This window comes from Hemicordylus capensis, chromosome 2 (genome assembly GCF_027244095.1).
Source record: "Hemicordylus capensis ecotype Gifberg chromosome 2, rHemCap1.1.pri, whole genome shotgun sequence".
NCBI classification, from domain to species: domain Eukaryota; kingdom Metazoa; phylum Chordata; class Lepidosauria; order Squamata; family Cordylidae; genus Hemicordylus; species Hemicordylus capensis.
In genome coordinates this window covers 397,277,496-397,298,580 of record NC_069658.1, presented here as the reverse complement: position 1 = coordinate 397,298,580, position 21,085 = coordinate 397,277,496, and the positions used below count along the sequence as shown (strand labels likewise).

Genomic DNA, 21,085 nt, shown 5'->3' with positions numbered 1-21,085 from the left:
GGTCTACAAATCTGGTAAAGAGACAGACAGACAGACAGATGCGAGTTCCTTGTTTGGGGATTGAGTAACTTTTCCAAAAATACCCTAGCATCTACCAATACTCCTACCTTGGGCTGCTGGTAGTGCTCCATGGCCATGGTGATGACATTAAGCCCAATCACACCTGTGATGAATAAATCCAGGTAATGGGTGGTGCACATTTGGTGAATCAGAAGTCGGAAGCGAGAGTAATTGGAGTAGTATGGTTTACACTGTGCTTCTGGAAAGGAAAAGAGTGGAGAAGCAGATCAGGTAATTTCTCCGTGTCTTAAGTCCAGTTCAGCATTGGCTATCAACACTTCCAAGTTGATGTATTAAGTCAAGTTCACTACAAAAAGCTTTTTGCAGGGGAAAGGGGATTATAAATTACTATCATCAACACAGAGCAAGGCTACAAAATCAGGTCTCTGTTTCATAAGCTGCAGTGGAACATGCGCAACAGTCAGGCTTTCAGGATTAGAGATTAGGTGAGTATAGCATGGAATCATTTCAGACTCCAAGATCATTTTTAGTATGAAAATTACCTTTTAACTATATTACACATCACTTTTCATTTACTGAAAAGAAAACCAAAAAAGCTATTATAATCGGAAGAATGTGGTCTATGATCACAACAAGGTCTGGAGCATGTTTGAGTGGGGCATACAGTCCCCAGGGGGAGCAGAGGAGCTTGGTGGGGAGACTAACTTGGGGCAGACTGGAGACAAGATGCAGAGATTGGACAGGAGAAGCAAAGCATTCCCCAAGGGCATTTATAGGATTCCCACCACATTTTGAGGGTGTGTATATATCAAAATGTTTGCATAGCTATGGGATCTATGTTTTGTTGTACAGGGCATTGCTAACCTGGGGACTTGTGCTTAGCTATGAGCTCACGAATGGGATTGTGCTAGATAGATACTTTATTTACGTCCAAAACAGGGATTGTGAGTAACATTTCACAGGCGAACATATAGGAATCCCCAGAGAATGGCAGGAAGATTTCAGTAGGTGGGCAAGCAGTGCAGCATCTCAAGGACAAAACAGGAAACTTAGAAGAACAAATAGATTTAAATTAGTGGAATTATTTGAAGATGCAGATGTGATATTGTGGCATTTCAAAGTACATGGTAGAGGAGGGGGAAAATGGGAACCCTAAGTTGTCAGTGCTATGAAAACAATTTATGAAATACTGCAAGTGATTGCTCAGTCAGAATTTGTGTCTAGGAAATAAATGCTCTTCCATTTGTGCATGATTGCCAAAATGCAAATGTCCCTGTTAGTCTCCTATGTTTGGCTGCATCAGGGATGACACTTACTCTTTAGACCCTGAATGTTCCAGCAGATAAACTCATTTACTCACCTAATCTCTAATGAGGAAATGCCAAGTCTGAGTCTATAATTCAGGGCAATTTTCAAAGAGGCATTATAATGCAACATAAAATGAAAAGGTCTGTCTTGAAGATGTCAGAGTATAATATTATGCCTGTAATTAGATGATCAACTGGTTATGAACATTATTGAGCCGAGAGAATTGAATGGTGCGGTATTTAGCTACACAGAGCAAATATAGGATTTGATGTATTACTTTGAATAGAAATTTGGGTAGGATGAAGAAAGGGTATCCATGATCCTTGAGGAAAAGCTAATTTTTAGAGATTACAGTTTTCCAAGGAATGTGTAGAGAATTTGCTTCTCTGATCATTGGAAACTGCAATATCTTACATTCAATTTAGACACTTACCAAGCTGGCTCATCCTTTTGCTTGGTGGAGAAGCAGGCACATGCCCTTTCCATCTGCCATGCACCTGAAGTAATGTGTGACTCAGGTCCTCCATGCAAAGACCCATCATGCGCCTGAGGGTGAGAGATTGTGCTATCTCCCTGCTGATTTCTTTGAGAGGGAACAATTGCATTAATTGTGTCCATGTTCATCTCTTTAAGGTTTAAGTCCCACATTACTTTAGGTGTACGTGGTGAAGGGGAACAAAGCAGGCACCAATTCCTCCACTACAAGCTAGGATCAGCTGAGTAAGTATGTGTGGCTTTGCCACAGATTATGCCATCATCATTTATTTCCTGCTTTGCAACATGAACATCCAGATCCCCACCCCCTCACATCATGATATTTTTAAATCCGAGAGACTGATTATTTAGCAACTTATCCTCTAGGGTTTGATCAGGTGATCCCCAAAATTTGCCCCAGTACTTCACATTAATACTGATGTTTGGAGCTGCCAGTCTATAGGTATCTTGACCTTGAATGCCATGGTGTAATATTTAAGAAGAGGCTCACTAGATGAATTTGGCTGCTGCATTCATTCAGCACTTCTAAAAACAATAACAATGAAGCTAGATGGGTTGGTTGCTGGCTGACTCGCATCTTTCATTAGAGCTCTTAAAGTCTGCATACATTTCCATAAAAACTGAGATATCTCGATGGCATTATGCAAAACGATGAAGAGGAAATTAACTAAAATGTTTGAATACAATTAAGTTATGGCCCTGGTTATGAACCAAGTTATAATTTCAAAGAGAAACCCCATTCTAATTTCTGATCTCTTATTGTTCAATGCTTATCCATAATTCACATTCAAGCAGGAAAATGTCACCATTTCTGCCTTTTCTTTGGGAGGATTTATTTATGAATAATTACACTGGAATCCAAGGGTTCAACTATGACTGGCAGATTAATTCCAAACCCCACAAAATAACAAAAGAGAGTGTTAACATATAGCAGGGATTTTCACAGAGAGTGAAGAACATTACCTGCATAGCAACAAAGCATGTGGTAGCATAACCTTATAAGCAGGGTTGCTCATTTTCTGTATAGTATACTGTGGGTGAAGACAGACATAATATTTAAATAGAAGCCACATCAGGTTCTTCACCTACTCAGTGTACACTGAGTTTCCTCTCTTCACAATTTGCATGAGAGAGATAAATTCTATCAAACTGAATGATAGAACCATTGGTTTTGGCCTTCCTCATATATTCAGGTGAGCCACCATCCTTTAAAAAAAATAATTAAATGCATTACATGACTGCTTATCTGCATTTTTATTTGCCCTTCGCCATATTTTTTAAAAAGGGAAAAATTAAAAACAGTTGTAAATCTATTCTAGGGATCGTGGAAGGAGGTACCTTGGTGATGATACAGGCACCAGCCAATTGGTGCTGTCCACAACCAGTTTTTGCTGTAAACTTGCTGTTCCATTTCACTCAAGCCTGGAGTGAAAGAGGTACATTTGGACTGAAAAAAAAAGGATGGCTCCATTGTTCTACAAAATGTTAATATCTGTCTTCAGCCTATATTTGTAAAGCTTTCTCTTAGGAATACACCTACTGCAGGTGGAAACCCATTTTGATTTTCCAAAGACAAACAACTTTCCATCATTTTAGTTAATTTTAAAATCTGAGTCAGATCGATAATAACTAATAGTAGTGATCAAAATATTTTATCATCTGTCAATAAAATTAAAATAGAATTCTGTCAACCCGGCTTCTAAATCCTGCTAACCACCAGCTTTTCCATGCTCGGCATGCTGGTCATGCATATTAGTGGAAATTACAGCTATTACCTTGAAATAACCACAAACAGTAACACCATGCTTCCTGTGGGCTTTAAATTAACAGCTATTGCATTTAGGTGGGCAGGGAGCATACTTTAGGAATAAAAGCATTGTTTCTTTTGCTGGTGAAGCTGCATTTATGGCTGCTTCCAAATATTGGTACATAAATCTAGACCTGAAGTCCGTGCCCCCACTATGAAACAGCATTATTTGTACTTTTAAGTATATAAGAGGTACCAACATCTTGGGAAATACAGACATCTGTTCAAGTCCAGGTGATGAGTCATCACACAAAATAATGCAACACCACAAATACTGCTACAACACACTGGGTCAAGAACAACAAGAACTTTACAATTAGTTAGGGAGATATTGGAAATATTAAGATCACATCTGACACTGAGAGCATCACTGCTGCATGTGTATGTGTGTATGTGAGAGAGAGAGGGGACGGTGGGGGAGGGGAGGGAGGAAAATGGTAGGATAAGAAAGCAAGATAACTGGGAGATAACAACAGAAGCTCACAGCCAAACACCAGGCATGGGCAAACAACACAGGTTCTAAATCAAGCTGCTTTATTGGAGCTTCGTGCAGTGGGCAGGGCGGTATGGAGGACTGAGGCATACTAATTTGGATTCAGATTGATCCAATCAGAAAATAGAAGCTGGGCAATTAAAGGTACTGGCGAAGCACTTCTATGTGAAACATCAACCATTTATACAGGGTATCTATTCAACCACCCTCTTATGCTCATGCTAATAAGAAAGTTGGAAGCCACTAAGGACAATTCCATCTTCCCTCTCATGGTCACTCAGAAACTGTACATGGAAATATGGTGAAAAATTAATATACCATGGAGAGGGAGAAAGCACGATAAAGGTGACAGGATATCCCCCAGAACACATACCATGTCAGAGTGATAATACTCATACATGTAGCATATTTTCCTCATAGTGATTGACAATCTAATGGAGTAACCTTTTTATTCACAATTGAGGCAGGACGTAGCCTGAAGCAGGCAAAGCATATCTCTGGTTTTCTTCCAATTCTTTGGAACGGTGCTGTGAAGCAATCTGGTGTGGCAGCTGGAACCAGCTGTCTAATAGTGTTGGCATTTACGTATCATTTTGAATGGCATCTGAAGTGGCTACCATTGCCTCACGTTTGCATCGGGAAAGGCTTGAAGACTCCCTCGAGCCTCCATACAGGGGACGTGAGAGGTCAGGGACGCAGCACTCCCTAAGCAGCTGGATTTACAAACTGTCCAGAGAATATGAAGTTCAAAGTGATGTGCATGGAACTAATGCTGACATTTAAACAAGTGGTTGTATTAGTCTTTTTAGTGAATGGCATTTCTTAAAAGCAAAGTGGAAAATGTTTAAATTATTCCCATTGAGAGTTTTCCAGCTGTGACAGACAGCATGTCCAAAAATAAAATCTCCACTCTGTACCAGTAAACATCACAGATAGACAGTGCGAACAGATAGCACATTTTATTTCCATAACGTAAGATATGTAAAATGTGAAGATAAGTCATGACATTCTGGGTTTTTCAGCTTTGGATTACTCATTAGGCTACATAAAGTTTGCAGAGTATGACATCATAATTGATTCCCTAACAGCACACATGCTTAAGACATTTTAAGAAAAGAGTCTCTCTCTGTCCTTCCACACCATGGAACATTATGTCACATTTAATAATGCTTTTACCACTACAAGGCAACAACAAAGGAAACACAAAGCACTGGTCTGAACATCAGACACTAAAAAGGAGGCAAACGATGAAACTCTTTTTGAGCTTGCTTTGGAGTATGGCCTATTTGGGATGAGCCCAAAGTATTCAAAACAAATGTAACTAAATACCAAAGGTACATTTAAGATGTTAATGGGATCAAGATGATTATACAACCATATTGAAATTACAAGTCCTAGGAGATGTTCCTTTAGTCCTTGCCCAAGAGAAGGGTCAGGACTGGTCTCCTACCCAGGACAAAGAATATGCATGAACACAAAGAAACAAATGAAACTTGGTATGGTACTGTTGAGGAGATTCAGGATTCATTAAACCATGCTGGGTCATTTTTAGCCATCTCTTTATACATTAAAAATCCCCTTTGATTTATTCCTCCCTAATATACTTTTTAAGTGGCACAGTGGGGAAATGCTTGACTAACAAGCAGAAGGTTGCCGGTTCAAATCCCCCCTGACACTATATTGGGCAGCAGTAATATAGGAAGATGCTGAAAGGCATCATTTCATACTGCGCAGGAGGAGGCAATGGTAAACCCCTCCTATATTCTACCAAAGACAACCACAGGGCTCTGTGGGCGCAAGGAGTCGAAATCGACTTGACAACACACTTTACTTACTTTAATACACTTTTAAAACATTAGTTATATATCTAGAGTCACATTTCAAATTAATTCTATACCTGTCAGAGGTGTCTACCTGTATCATCCTTAAATAAGCCTCTTATTCACTTAGCCCTGGTACCACCGAATAACTGCCCAACTTGGAAAATATTCCCTATTAATCTGCTGTAGCCTGTTCATACTGGCTGACACCCTGACTAAATTTACCTGAGGAAGTCCCATTGAAATTAAAAGGACAAATGAGGTATGTCTAACTTGTCTTTTTAAATTTCAATGGGACTTTCCTTAAGTAAATTTAGTCAGGATGTAAGCCACTAATTTGTCAAATGTATGCAACTTTCGGCTTTCCAAAGTTGCAACAGTTGTCCTCTGCCTTGCAAACCCTTCCTGCCCAGTAATGGAGGTGGATAAAGTCCATGGGGCTTGCACACAGAAATCTGTACAATTTAGTCTGGTTTCCAAAATTTACTCTCTAGCTGGAAAGATCTGGCTGAAAATTCGCTCTTGGATGCTGAGCAAAGATGTGAATATATAGGAACATGTGAAGCTGCCTTATACGGAATCCAACCAATGTCTACACTGATCGGCACTGGCTCTCTGTGATTTCAAACAGAGAGTCTACCCCCACCCTCACTCGCCTTGGCAGAAAGTGTCAAGAGATTAAACCTGGGACCTTCTGCATGCAAAGCAGCAGGTGCTCTACCACTGCGTGACATCACTTCCCCAAAATGCTTTAAGCTGATCAAATGAAAGCTATGGCTCCTATTTTGATGTTTTAAAGTGGTAAATTAAAGGGAGCTTGCTTAATTATGCCAGCCCTGATGTTGTGCCAACCAAAGCACAGGAAATAATTTGTTGATCTTCATAGGAACTGGGCCAAAATGATAACTTTTATTTTGACTATGTGCCTATCTGCTTCTTGCTAGGTGCGTGGATCAGTAAAGTAGGGCTCAGTCCACATGGCTGCCTTTTTTTTGCACTGAAAACAACACAAAGGTTTGCCATTGCCTTAATGTTCTCGTTTTCTGTGTATAGGGAATCTTTTGCATGGAGGAGGATTCCATCATGTGAGCCTCTACTTGCAGTCTGAAGTACAGCCCAGACCCAGGTCTACCATTTCAATAAAAACTAGGCCTGGGCTCAATGTACATAAAAGGTTGTCTCCTATATTCCTGATCCTAACACTACATTACACTGATTTCACTAGAACTTTCTTTGGAGTAACAGTGCTTAGAATTGTCATGGATCAGTATCTAGGCTACACCAACTTATGCACACCTTAAATTTTAACTCTTGGTCTTTATACTAAGAAGTAATTAAGGCAGTGACCTGAAGGTGAAACAAGCAGCAACTAACTACATGGAATTGTCTTAAGGCCTGCAGAAGTCTTTGGAAGGTAACTGCTGCAGTCTCCAGAATAAATGGGGACTGAAAGCAGCCAAGTAAAACGTACGTATTCTACACTAAATGATGGTTTAAAAGTATCATGTATGCCTGGTTGGAAATGAGGTTGGAAACGGATCAGTATTAACCTCAAGTGGCTGACTAGAAGAGGTGGCGGTTTGGTACCTTCCTTGGACTCACCACTGCCTCTAGCCACCTGAACCTGACCCCCAGACATTATTTTTACACTTTGCCAGCTGCTGCCTTTCTCCTTTTCTCTGCCTCCCTCCCTGCTGTGCCCCCCACCTGTTCAAAAGGCGGAGGGTCATGGGTGTCTGTAGGGCTTTTGGGGGGTGGGGGTGGCAAAAGCTGCAATCCTATACCCACTTATCTGGGAGTTAGGCCCCACTGAATTCGATGGGAATGGCTCAATCCTGGAGGGGGATTGCCCCCCTCATCCCCCCCTTGCCCATGCTGAGGGTAGGGAAGCTGGAGCAGCAGGAGGTGATGAAAGAGCTTCCTGCTGCTCCAACTCCCCCACTTGATGCTTTGATGAATGTGGGAGGATGCAGGAAGGAACAGGAGCAGGAGTGGCTGAGTTCACCACAGCAGCCACCAGAAGAGGGAAGGTGAGGTTTCTTCTTGCACTCCCAAGGCTTGCCTGGACTGAACTGGGAGCTCCCAAGGTAGTCCTGGTAAGCATTTGCACAGGCACTGGGTGGAGGGTGTGGGCTGCTGGCAACCTTCCTTCATTGTACAGCACCCTTGCAAAGCCTTGGAAGGGTTGGAAAGGGAGCTCTAGCTCCAGACCTTGCAAAAGCTATGAAAGGTGCTGCACAGAGAAGGGGGCCTCCTTACACAGTGCCCTTGCAGAGTCTTATGGGGTGAGGAGGCGAGCTCTGGATTCAGCCCTTGCAACACCTTTGCACAGTGAAGGCAGCTGTTGGCAACCTTCCCTCCTCATCCAATGCCCTTGCAAAGCCATGAAGTTCTCCAATCTGACCCTTGTAAGGCTTTGGGATGTGGGTTAAAGACAAGAGGTTACTTGTCCTTGATGGCAGTTTCTTTTCATCGTCTGCCCCCCTTGCAAGCCTTGAAAGGTGGCCAAGGCAATGAGAAGAGGCTGCCAGCAAGCAGTCTCCTCTCCTCAACCTGCAGCCCCTTTAAATGCTTGGGGTGGAGGTAGGGGTGAGACAAGGGAGCATTTTGTTTCTTGCTTCAGGCACACAAAAACCTTGGGCCACCCTGGCTCAAACCATGCACGGCCTTAGAAAAGGTGGTCAGTTACATTCATGCAATTAGCCATAGCATGAATATACACACTCCAGAAATTCTGGGTTTCTTCTCTCATTGCAATGGTATAGCAATCTAAGCCAATTTACAATGGAGGAGCATGCACAGTATTCTAGGGCTCGGGGGCAAACAGCACATTACAGAACACTGAGTACAGGGTCCATAAACATAGTCACCAGTGGTGATTGTACCTTTAGCTCTGGTGACTGACTCTCTCATGGCCAGCACAAAGTGAGGGATTTCCAACCCAAGTTCTCCATGTACCACTGAGAATTTGGAGTCCTGCTAACTTGGCAAAGAGGCACCTTTTAATGTGGCAATTATCTTTATTTAGCAGGGGGAGAGTAACTGGCCCTATCCACCCCCAGCACAGTACCTCCAGTGACTGTTGCTGGTGTCTATCTTGTGTTTCATTTTAGATTGTGAGCCCTTTGGGGACAGAGATCCATATTATTTATTTATTTTTCTCTGTGTAAACCACCCTGAGCCATTTTTGGAAGGGCAGTATAGAAATCGAATAAATTAATAAATAATAATAATAATAATAATAATAATAATAATAATAATAATAAGTGGTCTCTCGCTTTGTACTGGACACAATAGACACAACCCTTCTCTGATTGGCCTGGGAAATGCGGAGAACTCGGAATGGCTGTCTCATATTATTCTGGGTTGCTGTTTGAAGAGAGTTGGAGAAGCAGTAAGTGTCTGTCTCTCCCTAACTTCTGTTCAAAGATCAGCACAGAACAAGATCCCACCCACTCCCCTGGGTCATGCAAAGAACTTGGAGGAGGATCAGTACTGAGCACAAATAATTTGGCCATTAAACCAAGTCAAAAGTTGTGGATGCACGATTATTAAAATGCTCAGGCAGCTCAAGGGCAGGCTGCTACAGAGGTGATTGCCGCATACAGAGGCTATTCACATGAGTAGCCAAGCCCTAGCCCATGCGGATCCTGGTGGTGCTGTGGCCCAGTGCTGAGGCCCAGCTGTTAGCCCATAACCCTGCTCCCAGGACCATGTGTCAGCATACACTGCTTGTAGCTCTAACACAGAAACAGGTGCCCAGAGAGCCCATCCCCTGGGGGGATTCCCCAGTGCACTGGGGAATTCTTGGAGGCTGGACAATGAGTCCCAGCCTCTGTTTACCCACATGGCTGAGAGCAGTGCAGAGAGTCCTCTGCGCTCGTTATATGGGTGCGTGGCTTGCACGCCACAGGCACTCAGAGCAGATGTCGGGGGGAAGGTAGGTTGAACCCTGCCTTTCCCCCCACCCACCTGCCTGCACGTGCGCAGGGTTGTGTGAACAGCCCCATAAACAAGCTTCAGAGCTGATGACCCAGACATTATCCAAAAATCCTGTTCCGGAGGCAGCAAAAAGTCTGAAAACATAGTGATGAAACATAAAATCTCCAAAGAAAATGGACCAACAACATAATATTAAGAATTAGAGGTGTCAGTGGTGAGTCACGTTTGTGAATGTTTCAGCTTAAAAGAAAGTACATAAATGACAGGTGTGAAACATAAGCAAAAGAAAGACCCTCCAACACACACAGTTTAGCAAGATGCCTCCCAGCACCAGTGGCCAGCCGTTAAGTCACACAGCACTGCCATTCACGTGAGACAAAGATGGCAAGGACTTCCCAGTACCTGGCACTGCACTGGCTGAGCTCTCCATTATTACATCATCCAGCATTAGATCTAGAAGAATGAAAGGGCATTAAATCACCCAACAGGATGTGTGGCAGATCTTTCATTCCACCTTCAGTGCTTTGTTCACCATCACTCTGGCAAGGCAAACCAAGAGCTCCATCTGCCTAACACTGCTCTCAGTAACCACCAACATTTCAATGGAGCTTATATGGAAGCAACATGCAGTTGATCATACCCAACTCCACACACCATAGAAAACAGGAGGATTTCTTGCCACCATCCTTCTTTGTTATACAAGCATTAATTCTGTAGTCAAGGCCTATCTTATGATTTACCATTTGTACAGTGCCTAGATAGTTATGATGCATTATTAATTTATTATTATCATATTAATAATAATAACAATTCCCTGCCTTTTCATTTAAGAGCCCCAATATAGTTCTTAATGACATCATAGTATTAATAATGTTGATATAAATAATATAACAGTAATCGTAGGAACACTAATAATGATATTATTATTAGACTGAGTCTAATAGACTGAGAGAGCAACTCTGGGATAGTCTAAGGGCTTAAGGAACATTTTCCTCCCCCCCCCCACCGTCCACTGCTTTGAACCACTGTGCCACATCAGGAGCTGCCTTTGACGATCCCCTTGGGCCAAACAACATGTTATTAGCCCTTAGCTTTTCTTTAGTCACAGAGCATGAATTCAGGACCATGATGGCATTAGGTTTAAAGCCTGTCTACCCTGCACTATGTCCCAATCATGGGGCCTCCAAATTTAATTACTGACTAAAGAAAAACAGAGCCTATTAAGGATAACACTTTTGACACCATGTGTAGTTTGGCCTTTAGTTTTAAAAGTCTTAGTCCTGTTCACTTGCTATTAAAGCAGGGTACAGTGCCATACGGAGTGCACAGGCACGTCCTGCCCCATAGCAACATGCTAAAACCAACACTGTCCCACTCTCAATACATTCAGTGCTTGTCTGCAGAAATAAACACTGTACCTGGGGAGTGATCCGTATTTTTTAATCATGAGGAAATCTATCTCCCAAGTACAGTATTTGTCTCTAAAAATGCCAGAGAACTTCTGTGGACACGGTACCTGGGCACAACATCCACATTTTAATAACGAGTGAACAGAGCTCTTGCCACACAGCATTGGGATACAATGGTAGATTCTGTTTACAAAACACAGCCTCCAAAGCACCTCTTTGATACACCATTCTTGGGACCCTGGTAGTGTTATGAATGCTGAGTGGATTGTGAGATGAAATAATGTCAGAAAATGAAAGGCAAAATTGTCCACTCACCAATGTAGCCTTAACAGAATCTATATGTTTCAACAGAATAACCTAGGGTTATGATATTGCTGATTGCTACACAGGTAAGTAACAGCACCAGATAAAGGGAAGCCCCCAGTCCAACCATAGGTCATGCTATCTTTGTTCTCAGTCAGTACAGTATTAAAGCTGTCAGCATGACATAGGGCATATGAAGATAGGGATATTTTCAAAAGAAGCCTAAGAGGAGCCAAAGCTTTCATTTCTCTAACAAGTCTATAATAGTCTCCTCAAAGTGTTAATTATTAATGTACTATATTAATATCAGTGGGGCTACAGGAGGACTGGTCTGGAATAAATAGTCACACAATCAGTACTGGACCCAGGGCATCAAAATATAGCACAAACGTCATGTCAATTTCTGCCGTATGTTATAAGTAAACATTCAGGATAATGGGTGGAGAGATTCTGGATAGTTCAGTCTTTATGTGATTTACCCTGGCAGCATCTCAGTGCTTCAGTGGACTGAATAATCAATGGCTTATTCAGTGAAGACCATAGCCTTGGGGAAGAACAGCATGTTACATACAATTTTGTGTGTAACAAAACTCCTACAACTTCTTCTATTAGGAGGCAAGTTGGAGCAGAAGCAAGGGAAGAGGGTGCTTATCACTTTCTCTGCTCACTCCTTTTCTGTTTCAGCAACAACCCTCCCCACTCCCAGATTCAATAAGTGTGCTTGTGAGGGTAAACACACATCTGGAATCTGGAGTGATGGGAGCTGGTTAGTCAGTTGCAGCAGAAAAGCAACTGGTGAACAAGAGCTAAGCACCCACATTGCTTCTCCACTACAAATTGCCCCCTCCCAAAGCTGCTTTTCCCTAACAGAGTGGCTACCAGGGTTTTGTTATGGATATTTGTGTGTAATGTACAATTCTGTCCTTGGGCAGCTATGTAATTTACACATCTTGGGAGCACTCTATCAGTGCAAACTCAACTGACACCACTTTCAGAAATGTTGGTAAATGGTGCTGAGCAATAGGATATATTCCTTGTAAATGGATACAAATTTGAACTCAGCCTAATATATTTTGATTCAATGCCACTCTAGGGATAGGCAGATCTCCCTGTTCCATTCTGCTGCCCATTTTATTTATTTATTTAGTACATTTCTATACTGCCCCATACAAAAAGGTCGTTGGGCGGTTCACAATCTAAAAACCACCATTAAAACATTAATACGATTAAAACAACTTAAAATACAAATAAAAACTCGAAAACCCAAAGCTTTAAAACTATAAACACTTATTTTCCTTTGATTTCCATTCTCTCTTCCACTAAAAATCCCATTAATTTTTCCTGTCACAGGAAAAAAACATTTCCTACATTTAAACATATCTTTAAATACACGTTTTCTAGAATTTTCACATATTTCTATCCAATCAATTGGCACAATAATTCATTGCAAAATATACATTTAAATATGCATTTCCCAGCAAACATATGGAATGCAAATAATTTGTAGAAATCAGTTTATTTTATAAGATCTGATCCACTGGGAAGTGGTGTGTAAACCGCCCTGAACCATTTTTGGAAGGGTGGTATAGAAATGGAACAAACAAACAAACAAACAAAGTGGGAGAGGTTTGAAACCATGCATCCCATTACAAACACTCTTTGAGAAGACTAACTGACATGATGTGCAGACGGTGCCATGTTGGGACTGTTGCAGACTCATAAGGCAGGCTGACGCTGCAGAGGATGACTGGTTGCTCAGTCAGCGCCACTGCAGGTACTCCTATTTGCGACAAGGGGAGTAACTGTGGTAGAACTGACAGCACAACTGCTCATTCTCTGCAGCGTTGGGGCTGCCTTGCCTGGCCTTGATGAGGTGCACAGTGGTGCTGTACTGCTGAGAATCTTGTCAGTCAATGTTTCTTTCCTCTCCAAAGTCTATATGCAAATTTCCTTTGCAACATCCCGCTTTGCAGGAGAATATCTGGTTATTGCTTCTTTGTATCCACATTAAGGAGAGTTGACCATAAATGTTGTTCCATATTGACAATGATCTGTGGTGTTTTCATTTAGAAAATTACCTATTCCATGTAATCCCTCCTCCATTGGCTCGTGTTTATGTTAGTTATAACATCAGCTCAAGCCAGTGGTGCAGGGGGATCACATGGAATGCCTGTGGCTGGAAACCTATGCACACTTACCTGGGGATAAATCCCACTGAACACGGGTCTTACATTTGAATAAACGCACATAGGATTGCACTACATGATAATTTATTAAAGGTATATTAAATGTTGGGAGTAAAATATAGCTTTCCCAAGTGGATACTTTAAAAAATAATTACAGTCAATGTGAAATTAATTTCTAAGGCATTATTAACTGTCAACAGGGACTCGGGTTAAAAGTGAAAGAGCTTTCAGTAAGTTTTAGTTGGGGAAGAAACAATTAAACCCTCAACAAATCTTCTGTAGGCCTTTTTAATGAGGCTCATTACTGGGGATCATAACTATGAGATGTATGAATGATGCTTAGATATACTAAATCCCTAAATATTTAAATGCAATTTTAAACTCGGGGAGGAAGCTGAAGGTATTACACAAATATGTATGTATGTATGTATGTATTGGTTTATTTCAGCCCAAGGCCAGCATAGGTATTACACAAATAGCCTGGACCACATTGTGTCACACATTCCCTTAGCTACAGTTTTATTTTCATACTTTACTTGTAAAAGTCTATTAACAGTAATAACAAGTGTGCTAGATGAACGTGTGACTATTCCAGTGATTGTAAGTACAACTGATTTTAACTATTATTGATGGTATCCAATGCTGCGGCTACTTTCATACTATAAAATTATAACCAACATTGTAACCGTTTTCTCTACAAATGGGGTAACCATTTGATAAATCACCTGTGAATCACATGTAAACCAAAGTGACTCCTTTTTATCCCTTACATTCAGAGTTGGCTTTTGCAGTGGGCAGTTAGGAAGATGTCTAGGCCTTAGGGTAATAACATCTTTGGTGCAGCATCAGATGTTGCTTTTGCTGCTGTGACACAAAAGGACTGAAGGAAAGATGGAGGGCTTAATGTTTCAGGGATTTCAAGAAGACAACAGGCAATGAATAGGCAAGTTAAGTCTTTGCAAGAAGGAGGGACAAGCAAGATATCTAGGGGGCAAGGGATGTTATATGAGACAGTGAGCAGCATAAGCAACAAGTAAGGTCCACGGCTGGGGCTTACTGAGAGGTGTAAAGGAAGGTAAGTACGAGGAGGAGGTGCAAAGGTGGAATGCCATTTCATTGTCCCACAAAGCGTGCTCCTATGCCAATTGTTTCTGTGAGTCTCTGAGGGATAATTGCTTTGCACGTTTCAAGCATGATCAGAGTTTACTGCCCTTTAAGCAGGAACTCTTATGAACACCAGTTTGTAAATCCTGCCTGAAGGCTGTTCCTTTTGTTACAAGTTTGTTTCTTTCAGAGCAAAACTATGCATTTGGTAAAACTCTGCACTGATTGGTAGATTATGTGTCCTCGCTGTGAAATAAGAATCCACTCTCCATTTATGCACCCAAGTCCACGTGGTTTTGTATGGAATTTGCTCCTCCTTCTCATGCTTACAGGGTTGAGAAGCGAGAAGGTTGCTGTGATCTACCACACCTGGCTCCAATTTGACGCTATCTACTGCCCTCCCCTGCAGGCATACGAAGGCTGTGCTCCTATAGACACTTTGGGCAGGGTTGAATAGCAAGAGGGTTTCTGTAATCTCTTTTACCTTGGCTCCATTTGAAGCAGAAAGTAAATTGCAGCTATTTCCATAACACATATGCAGACACTATGGCAGAAAAATGCAGTTGCATTTTTCATGGATCTAGTATCTGTGGATGTGCTACCCAGAATATTTACCCATAAGCCCTGTGATAAAATGCATCACCACCACACATACCGATTCTGGTGTGGGCGGGGGGGGGGGGGGGACATTTTTCTTCTGTTATCTGTAACCTTTAGATTTGCACTCTTGTCCGTGCTCTGGAGCTAGTTTTTCCCAGCAATAGATTTCAAGTTCAGAATTAGATTACTCAGATGCAGGTGTACTCATTTCTTTCCAGAGCACAGGCAGGAAAACATATTGAGACAAATGTCTTGGCCATATGTGATGGAAAGAGTTTTTCTTGACTGGGGACATGCAAGCAATGGCTGATTCCTTCCTTCCTGGAGGGAGGATTTCCCCCCCAATTGTTTTTTAATTTTTTTTTTTTTTTAGATGGGGACAGCAGAAAGGCATATAAATTAGGAGGGAGAGAGTTTTGTTAGCTTTCTTTTCTATTTCCTTTTATTTTTTCCCCTTCCCTTCCTGGAGTCATTGGATTGAACCAGTAAAAATGACTATTGCTGGCTAAGTACCTTCAGCCTCAATTTTCAACCCAAGATGTGCCTTAAGGAACCAATTCCAATTCTAAAGCAAAAGGCCTACTTCTTAAAAAAGCTGGGAAGTATCTTTGTAATAGTTTAGGGAAACTAATAATGTTTATCCCAACATTTTCTCACTCATCTTTGACTCAAAATCTTGTAAAACCTTTGCTTGCTTATTCTCTAGTATAAGCATTAATTTAGTAAAGATTTATTCTTTTTAAAAGAAAACTCCAGCTTGTGTGATTTTATTTTTCTTGGTTTTGACTATAAACATATTTACTTGACCATATTACCCAGAGTGAATTGGAGAAGAAGGAATCCCTTCTGTGCTATTATTATTTCAGCCCAGGGAAGGACTCTTAGATGGAAATTTTGGCCCATAGTCACACTGGGAATTTATCTGAAGGGTGGAACCTTGGGCAAGGGGGAGATACCACATTATCCTAAAGAAGAAGGCTAAATATGCATGGGCATGTAACCAGCATTGCCTCTTAGTTATCCCTCTGTTCTGGTGGCAGCAAGAGAGAGTACCAGTTTGTATTTGGATTAGCGAGGGGACAAGGAGGCCTTGTGGCAATCTAGCAGCTTGACATTTCAACCTATGTAAAATTTCCCTCACCAGATGAAAAACAATTTCAATGAAAAATGTGATGAAGTGGTAAAACCCATTTCATTACAAGCCCTTCACATGTGTACATGTGTAGTGGGAAGCACGTTGCATACTAAATCCCATGGACTTTGGCATATAAAGAGACCATATGCAGATACCCAATGACAAATGGGTGGTCCTTCCTATACTATGTTTACCTGTATTCCCAAGTTTTAAAAAAGAAATCACCTGAAATATTGTGAAAGGTATCTCCAGAACATCACAACCTCATAGCTCATAACAGATATCTCTTATTTCAGAATACTACAGTTCTACAAAACTCCAGAGGAAACCACAATGCCAGCATGTTTTTGATCTGGAATCCCTACATTCAAGTAAACAGGGTTTAAATACAACACTTCAAGATTTAAAAGTACTTAAATATTTATGAATTGACTTTAGTGATATGATCAATGCTTTCTTTAACCATAGTTATAACAGACAAGGACATGAGAAATTTTAGTAACCATTAAGATTGTTAAACAACAACAACAACAAAAAGAGATTCCTACAGATTTACTGATGTCAGTCCAAAAAGAGTGATAGAAATGTGAAAGAGGAAATGGAGCAGGAGAAGGGGAGAAAAAACCCATAAGAACACTTAATGATAAATGTAACAAGAATGATATGATGAACGCATGAGCATTTATAAAAAGAAAGAAAGAAGCAGAATAAAAGGCATGCAAGATGGAGGAGAGTACCTCTGACCTGTGACCTCTGACCTCAGTGTTATTTCCTGCTTTTTCAATAAAACAGAAACTGAGATTAAAAAGACAGTCTGTCAGCTTTCTCAGATTTCACAGAAGTCTGATGTGGTAATAAGATGATAAAAATTATTCTAAGAGGTCCACCAAATTTGTGTGTCATTGGATTTCTCTGGTTATTTCCTTTTTAAAAATTCAAGATCTGTATTTCTCAAGCAAAAGCACTATACTTTCAAGCATTTCTAAAAGAAGGCTGCTTTTTGTTATTACATCCTTGAATATACTATGTAATTTCATCAACCAATATGTAAACTGGCTTGGAAATTGACAAAAGTGACCCCACTGTGGCATTACAAGGTTGTAATAAACCAAATAGTGAAACTAGTTATCAGCAACAGTGCAAGACATACTTAAGATTCTTCCTGTTCTGGAACTGTTGTTCTTTGCATTTGACACTATTTGGATAATGCTAAGCGTGTGCAATGCAAAGTATGTTTTTGTTTTTATTTAAATCCTCTAGCATGATGAGGTATTTGCAGATCATGCAGCCATTGATATATTTTCATGGCTCTTTGCGTAGTCTATGCCAGTGCTATATCTTTCATGCAAATTTCAGAGCTGGACATGCTTTTGGGAGAAGACTGAGCTTCAAGTGCTAGGCAAGGGGCAATGGGGAGACTGTCAAAGGTCAAGCAGGACTCAGAAAGATGTGGAAAGACTACCGACCAGCCATCTGTTTCTCCTTACTCCTTCTCTTTTTCTCCAGTCGACGGAGTCTCTTCTCCTCTCGCCTCTTGGCTTCCTCTTCCTCCTGATGCTGACGACATTTATGAAAATTCTCCACCACAACTCCCACAAACATGTTGAGGACAAAGAAGGCAACAATCAGCAGGAAGGAGATGAAGTAGAGGAGCATCCAAGGGTTATAATTCATGACTGGCTACAAGGGAGAGAAAGAAACCGTTACACAAAGGGTTTGGGGGACAAGGTGATCACCGTAATCACAAAGGGTATGGGGACAAGGTGGGACAAATGTGCCAAGCAGGGTTAGCAGAACTTGCTTTGTGAATGACGGTGCGGTAGTTTGAATAAGTTGTTCTAGTAATAACTAATCTGCCTACTTTCCTTCCACTATCCCTACAACTGGACTAAATTTGGTTCAAGTCGAGGTCCACAAGTTAAACCTCTCACACCTCAAATGTTCATGTGTCTTGGATTGGGGAGGATGACATCATTACAAACTACACCATAGAGGTGCCCCTGTGTGTCACTCACTACAACTGTACCCAATTTGATTCAAATTGGTTAGACAGTCCACAGATTCGTGCACTTGGGCCTCAACAGTTCACACATCTGCCATGTTGGATCATGGTAGATGTCATAATCACAGACTACACCATTGGGGAATCCCTATATGTCCCTATAGCTTTACCAAATTTGTTTCAAACTGGTTCCCAAGTTAGTCCGCTTGCGCCTCAAAAGTTTATGCATCCACCATCTTGAATCTGGGTGGATGACATCATCACAAGCTACGCCCCTGAGGTGTCCCTATGTGTCACTCACTACAGCTGTACCTAATTTGGTTCAAATTGGTTAGTTGGTTCACAGGTTAGCCCACTTGCGCCTCAAATGTTTATGTGTCTGCAATCTTGAATTTAGGTGGATGACATCATCACAAACTAAGCTGTTGAGGTGTCACTATTTGCCCCTACAACTGTACACGATTTGGTTCATATTGGTCCAGGTATTGCAAAATTGAGGGGGGGGGCACACACATGGACACACAAAATGCCGGGTGATCTCATAAGCCTACTGGAAAGTAGGCTAAAAATGTGTATTCCTCATGGTTTTTACACAACAAAAATGAATCATTTCTGTCCCTTGGGCTTCTAGGAATTTTACATCAAACACATACCTGCTGATCCACTCCTACTGCATCCAATCCATCATACATGATGTCCACCCACCCATCTTTGGAAGCCAACACAAACAGAGACATTAAGGCCTAGGAAGGCAAAAGGAAACAGCATTACATTTAGGTGAAAAGAAAACACAGCTTTTTATATGCACATTTCTCCTCTTTTGTTATCTCTCTACACTTCTGAATTTGCACTGGTGCTTGTTATTTTACCTTGCTGATAATAATAAGGTGCTTTGATGTCAAAGGTCTCCCGCCAGCAAAAACCTATCAATGTCAGATACTAGTCCAACAAGATGAGGGTTATTTCAAAACGCACAGAGCCAGCTCCATTTTCACCCTCCAGGCTTCCACCGCTTACTTCTAATTAGTCCCTACCACACTGCTAAAATATGGATGGTTTCCAGTGGCAGTTGTAAATGAATGGAGATATTAGGATGTGCTGGGTACAGGATGTCCAGTTTCATAAGACAAAGGTTTTTGCTAGATGTATGTGGCTTGCTGTACAGCAGTAGAGCAATTAAATGCTCTACAAAAGGGTGTGTGTGCTTGTCTTAATTCTGAAAAGAATGTATACAGACTTATGTACTGTATACCACAATGGGGGCTTTTAGATGTATATGGTGTATCTAGGAAATATTTTATTTGCAATGGCACATGCAGTATTTGCAAGAATACTTCACACGCGTTTAAAATCAAGGAAATAAAGGAGCAAAGAAGCAGATTACCATTCCATTAATACCTGGCCGAGATTATCAAAATTATACTTGTGCCGGACCCATTTGTAGCTGGCTTCTGCGCAGTCGGACTTGTTGGTGATGTTCCTCGTGTCCTCCCCTTGGCAGACAAAAAACTTCCCTTTGAATAACTGAAAACCAAGAGAAGGCAAACAGTTGGCACAAATGACCTACAGAGAACATCTGGTCATGAAGATTATCTTCATGAGGCCCTCCTGCAGGTACCCCTGCCTTCAGAGATGAGTGGCAATCAGGGATAGGGCCTTCTCTGTGGTGTTGCCCCATCCATGAAACTCCTCCCCAAAGAGGCCTGCTTGGTACCAGGCAAAAACAGTTGCATTCTCCTGGGCATTGTAATCAATGAATTTATTTGCTATTTTATTGTGCTGTTTTTATTTATTTTATTGCTATTGTGGTTTTGTTGTCTGGCGAGGCCGGCTGTCCTTACCTCTGAAGACAGAGACGAAGAAAGGACTGCCAACAGGCAGGGACTCAGCTCCAGTGGAGGAGGAGCACAGCCCTGATAAGACCGAAGGGGAGGCATGTGAGGATAACATCAGCAGCATGCTTCCCGAAGGGAGGGGGTCTGAGCAGAAGGAAGGAGAAGGGGGAGAGGCATTGGCAACAGCTGTAAGGGGTAATCAATTAAAGGTAATAAAGAAGGGCATTGGCCCTGTAATCGGGGGCGGGCAATGCATAGCCTGTGAGGAGGCATGTAAGGAGTCGGCCAGGGATGAGAAAGAGGCTGGTGGAGAGTGTTGGAGGCCCCTGGAGAGGGGCAGACACAAGGAACAAGCAGCCTGGGACAGAGGAGGCCAAGGGTGACACTCAACCCCCTCCCTGTCCCTGCTCTGAGGCCAGTCCCGATAAGCCTAGCCAGGCTGGGAAGAGGAGACAGGGACGTGTAGCCGGACACTTGCTTTTTAATCATTGTTTTATGATTGTTCTTTGGTTGTGAGCTATCTTGCGAATCTGCTGAATTTAAAGGATATAAATGACTAAAATAAACAAACCGACACATAGCTGCCTTACTGAGAAGGCATGCTCACAAAATGCTGAAGGCAAAT

General features: G+C 41.6%; 1 protein-coding gene across 4 annotated transcripts in view; it reads right to left on the bottom strand.

Moving 5' to 3' along the window:
* CACNA1G (calcium voltage-gated channel subunit alpha1 G) overlaps positions 1 to 21,085 on the bottom strand; it is a 492,338-nt gene that overhangs the window by 62,961 nt on the left and 408,292 nt on the right. For 2 of the 4 annotated variants that reach the window (XM_053297969.1, XM_053297972.1), the window contains exons 23-26: positions 20,024 to 20,149; positions 19,279 to 19,368; positions 18,111 to 18,303; positions 108 to 259 (exon numbers count right to left, since the gene is read on the bottom strand). In XM_053297969.1, the coding sequence (XP_053153944.1) occupies positions 108 to 259; positions 18,111 to 18,303; positions 19,279 to 19,368; positions 20,024 to 20,149 (561 nt within the window). Of the gene's footprint in view, positions 1 to 107; positions 260 to 10,288; positions 10,340 to 18,089; positions 18,304 to 19,278; positions 19,369 to 20,023; positions 20,150 to 21,085 lie in introns of all 4 variants that reach the window. The other 2 variants (XM_053297970.1, XM_053297971.1) reach the window with 2 other exon arrangements.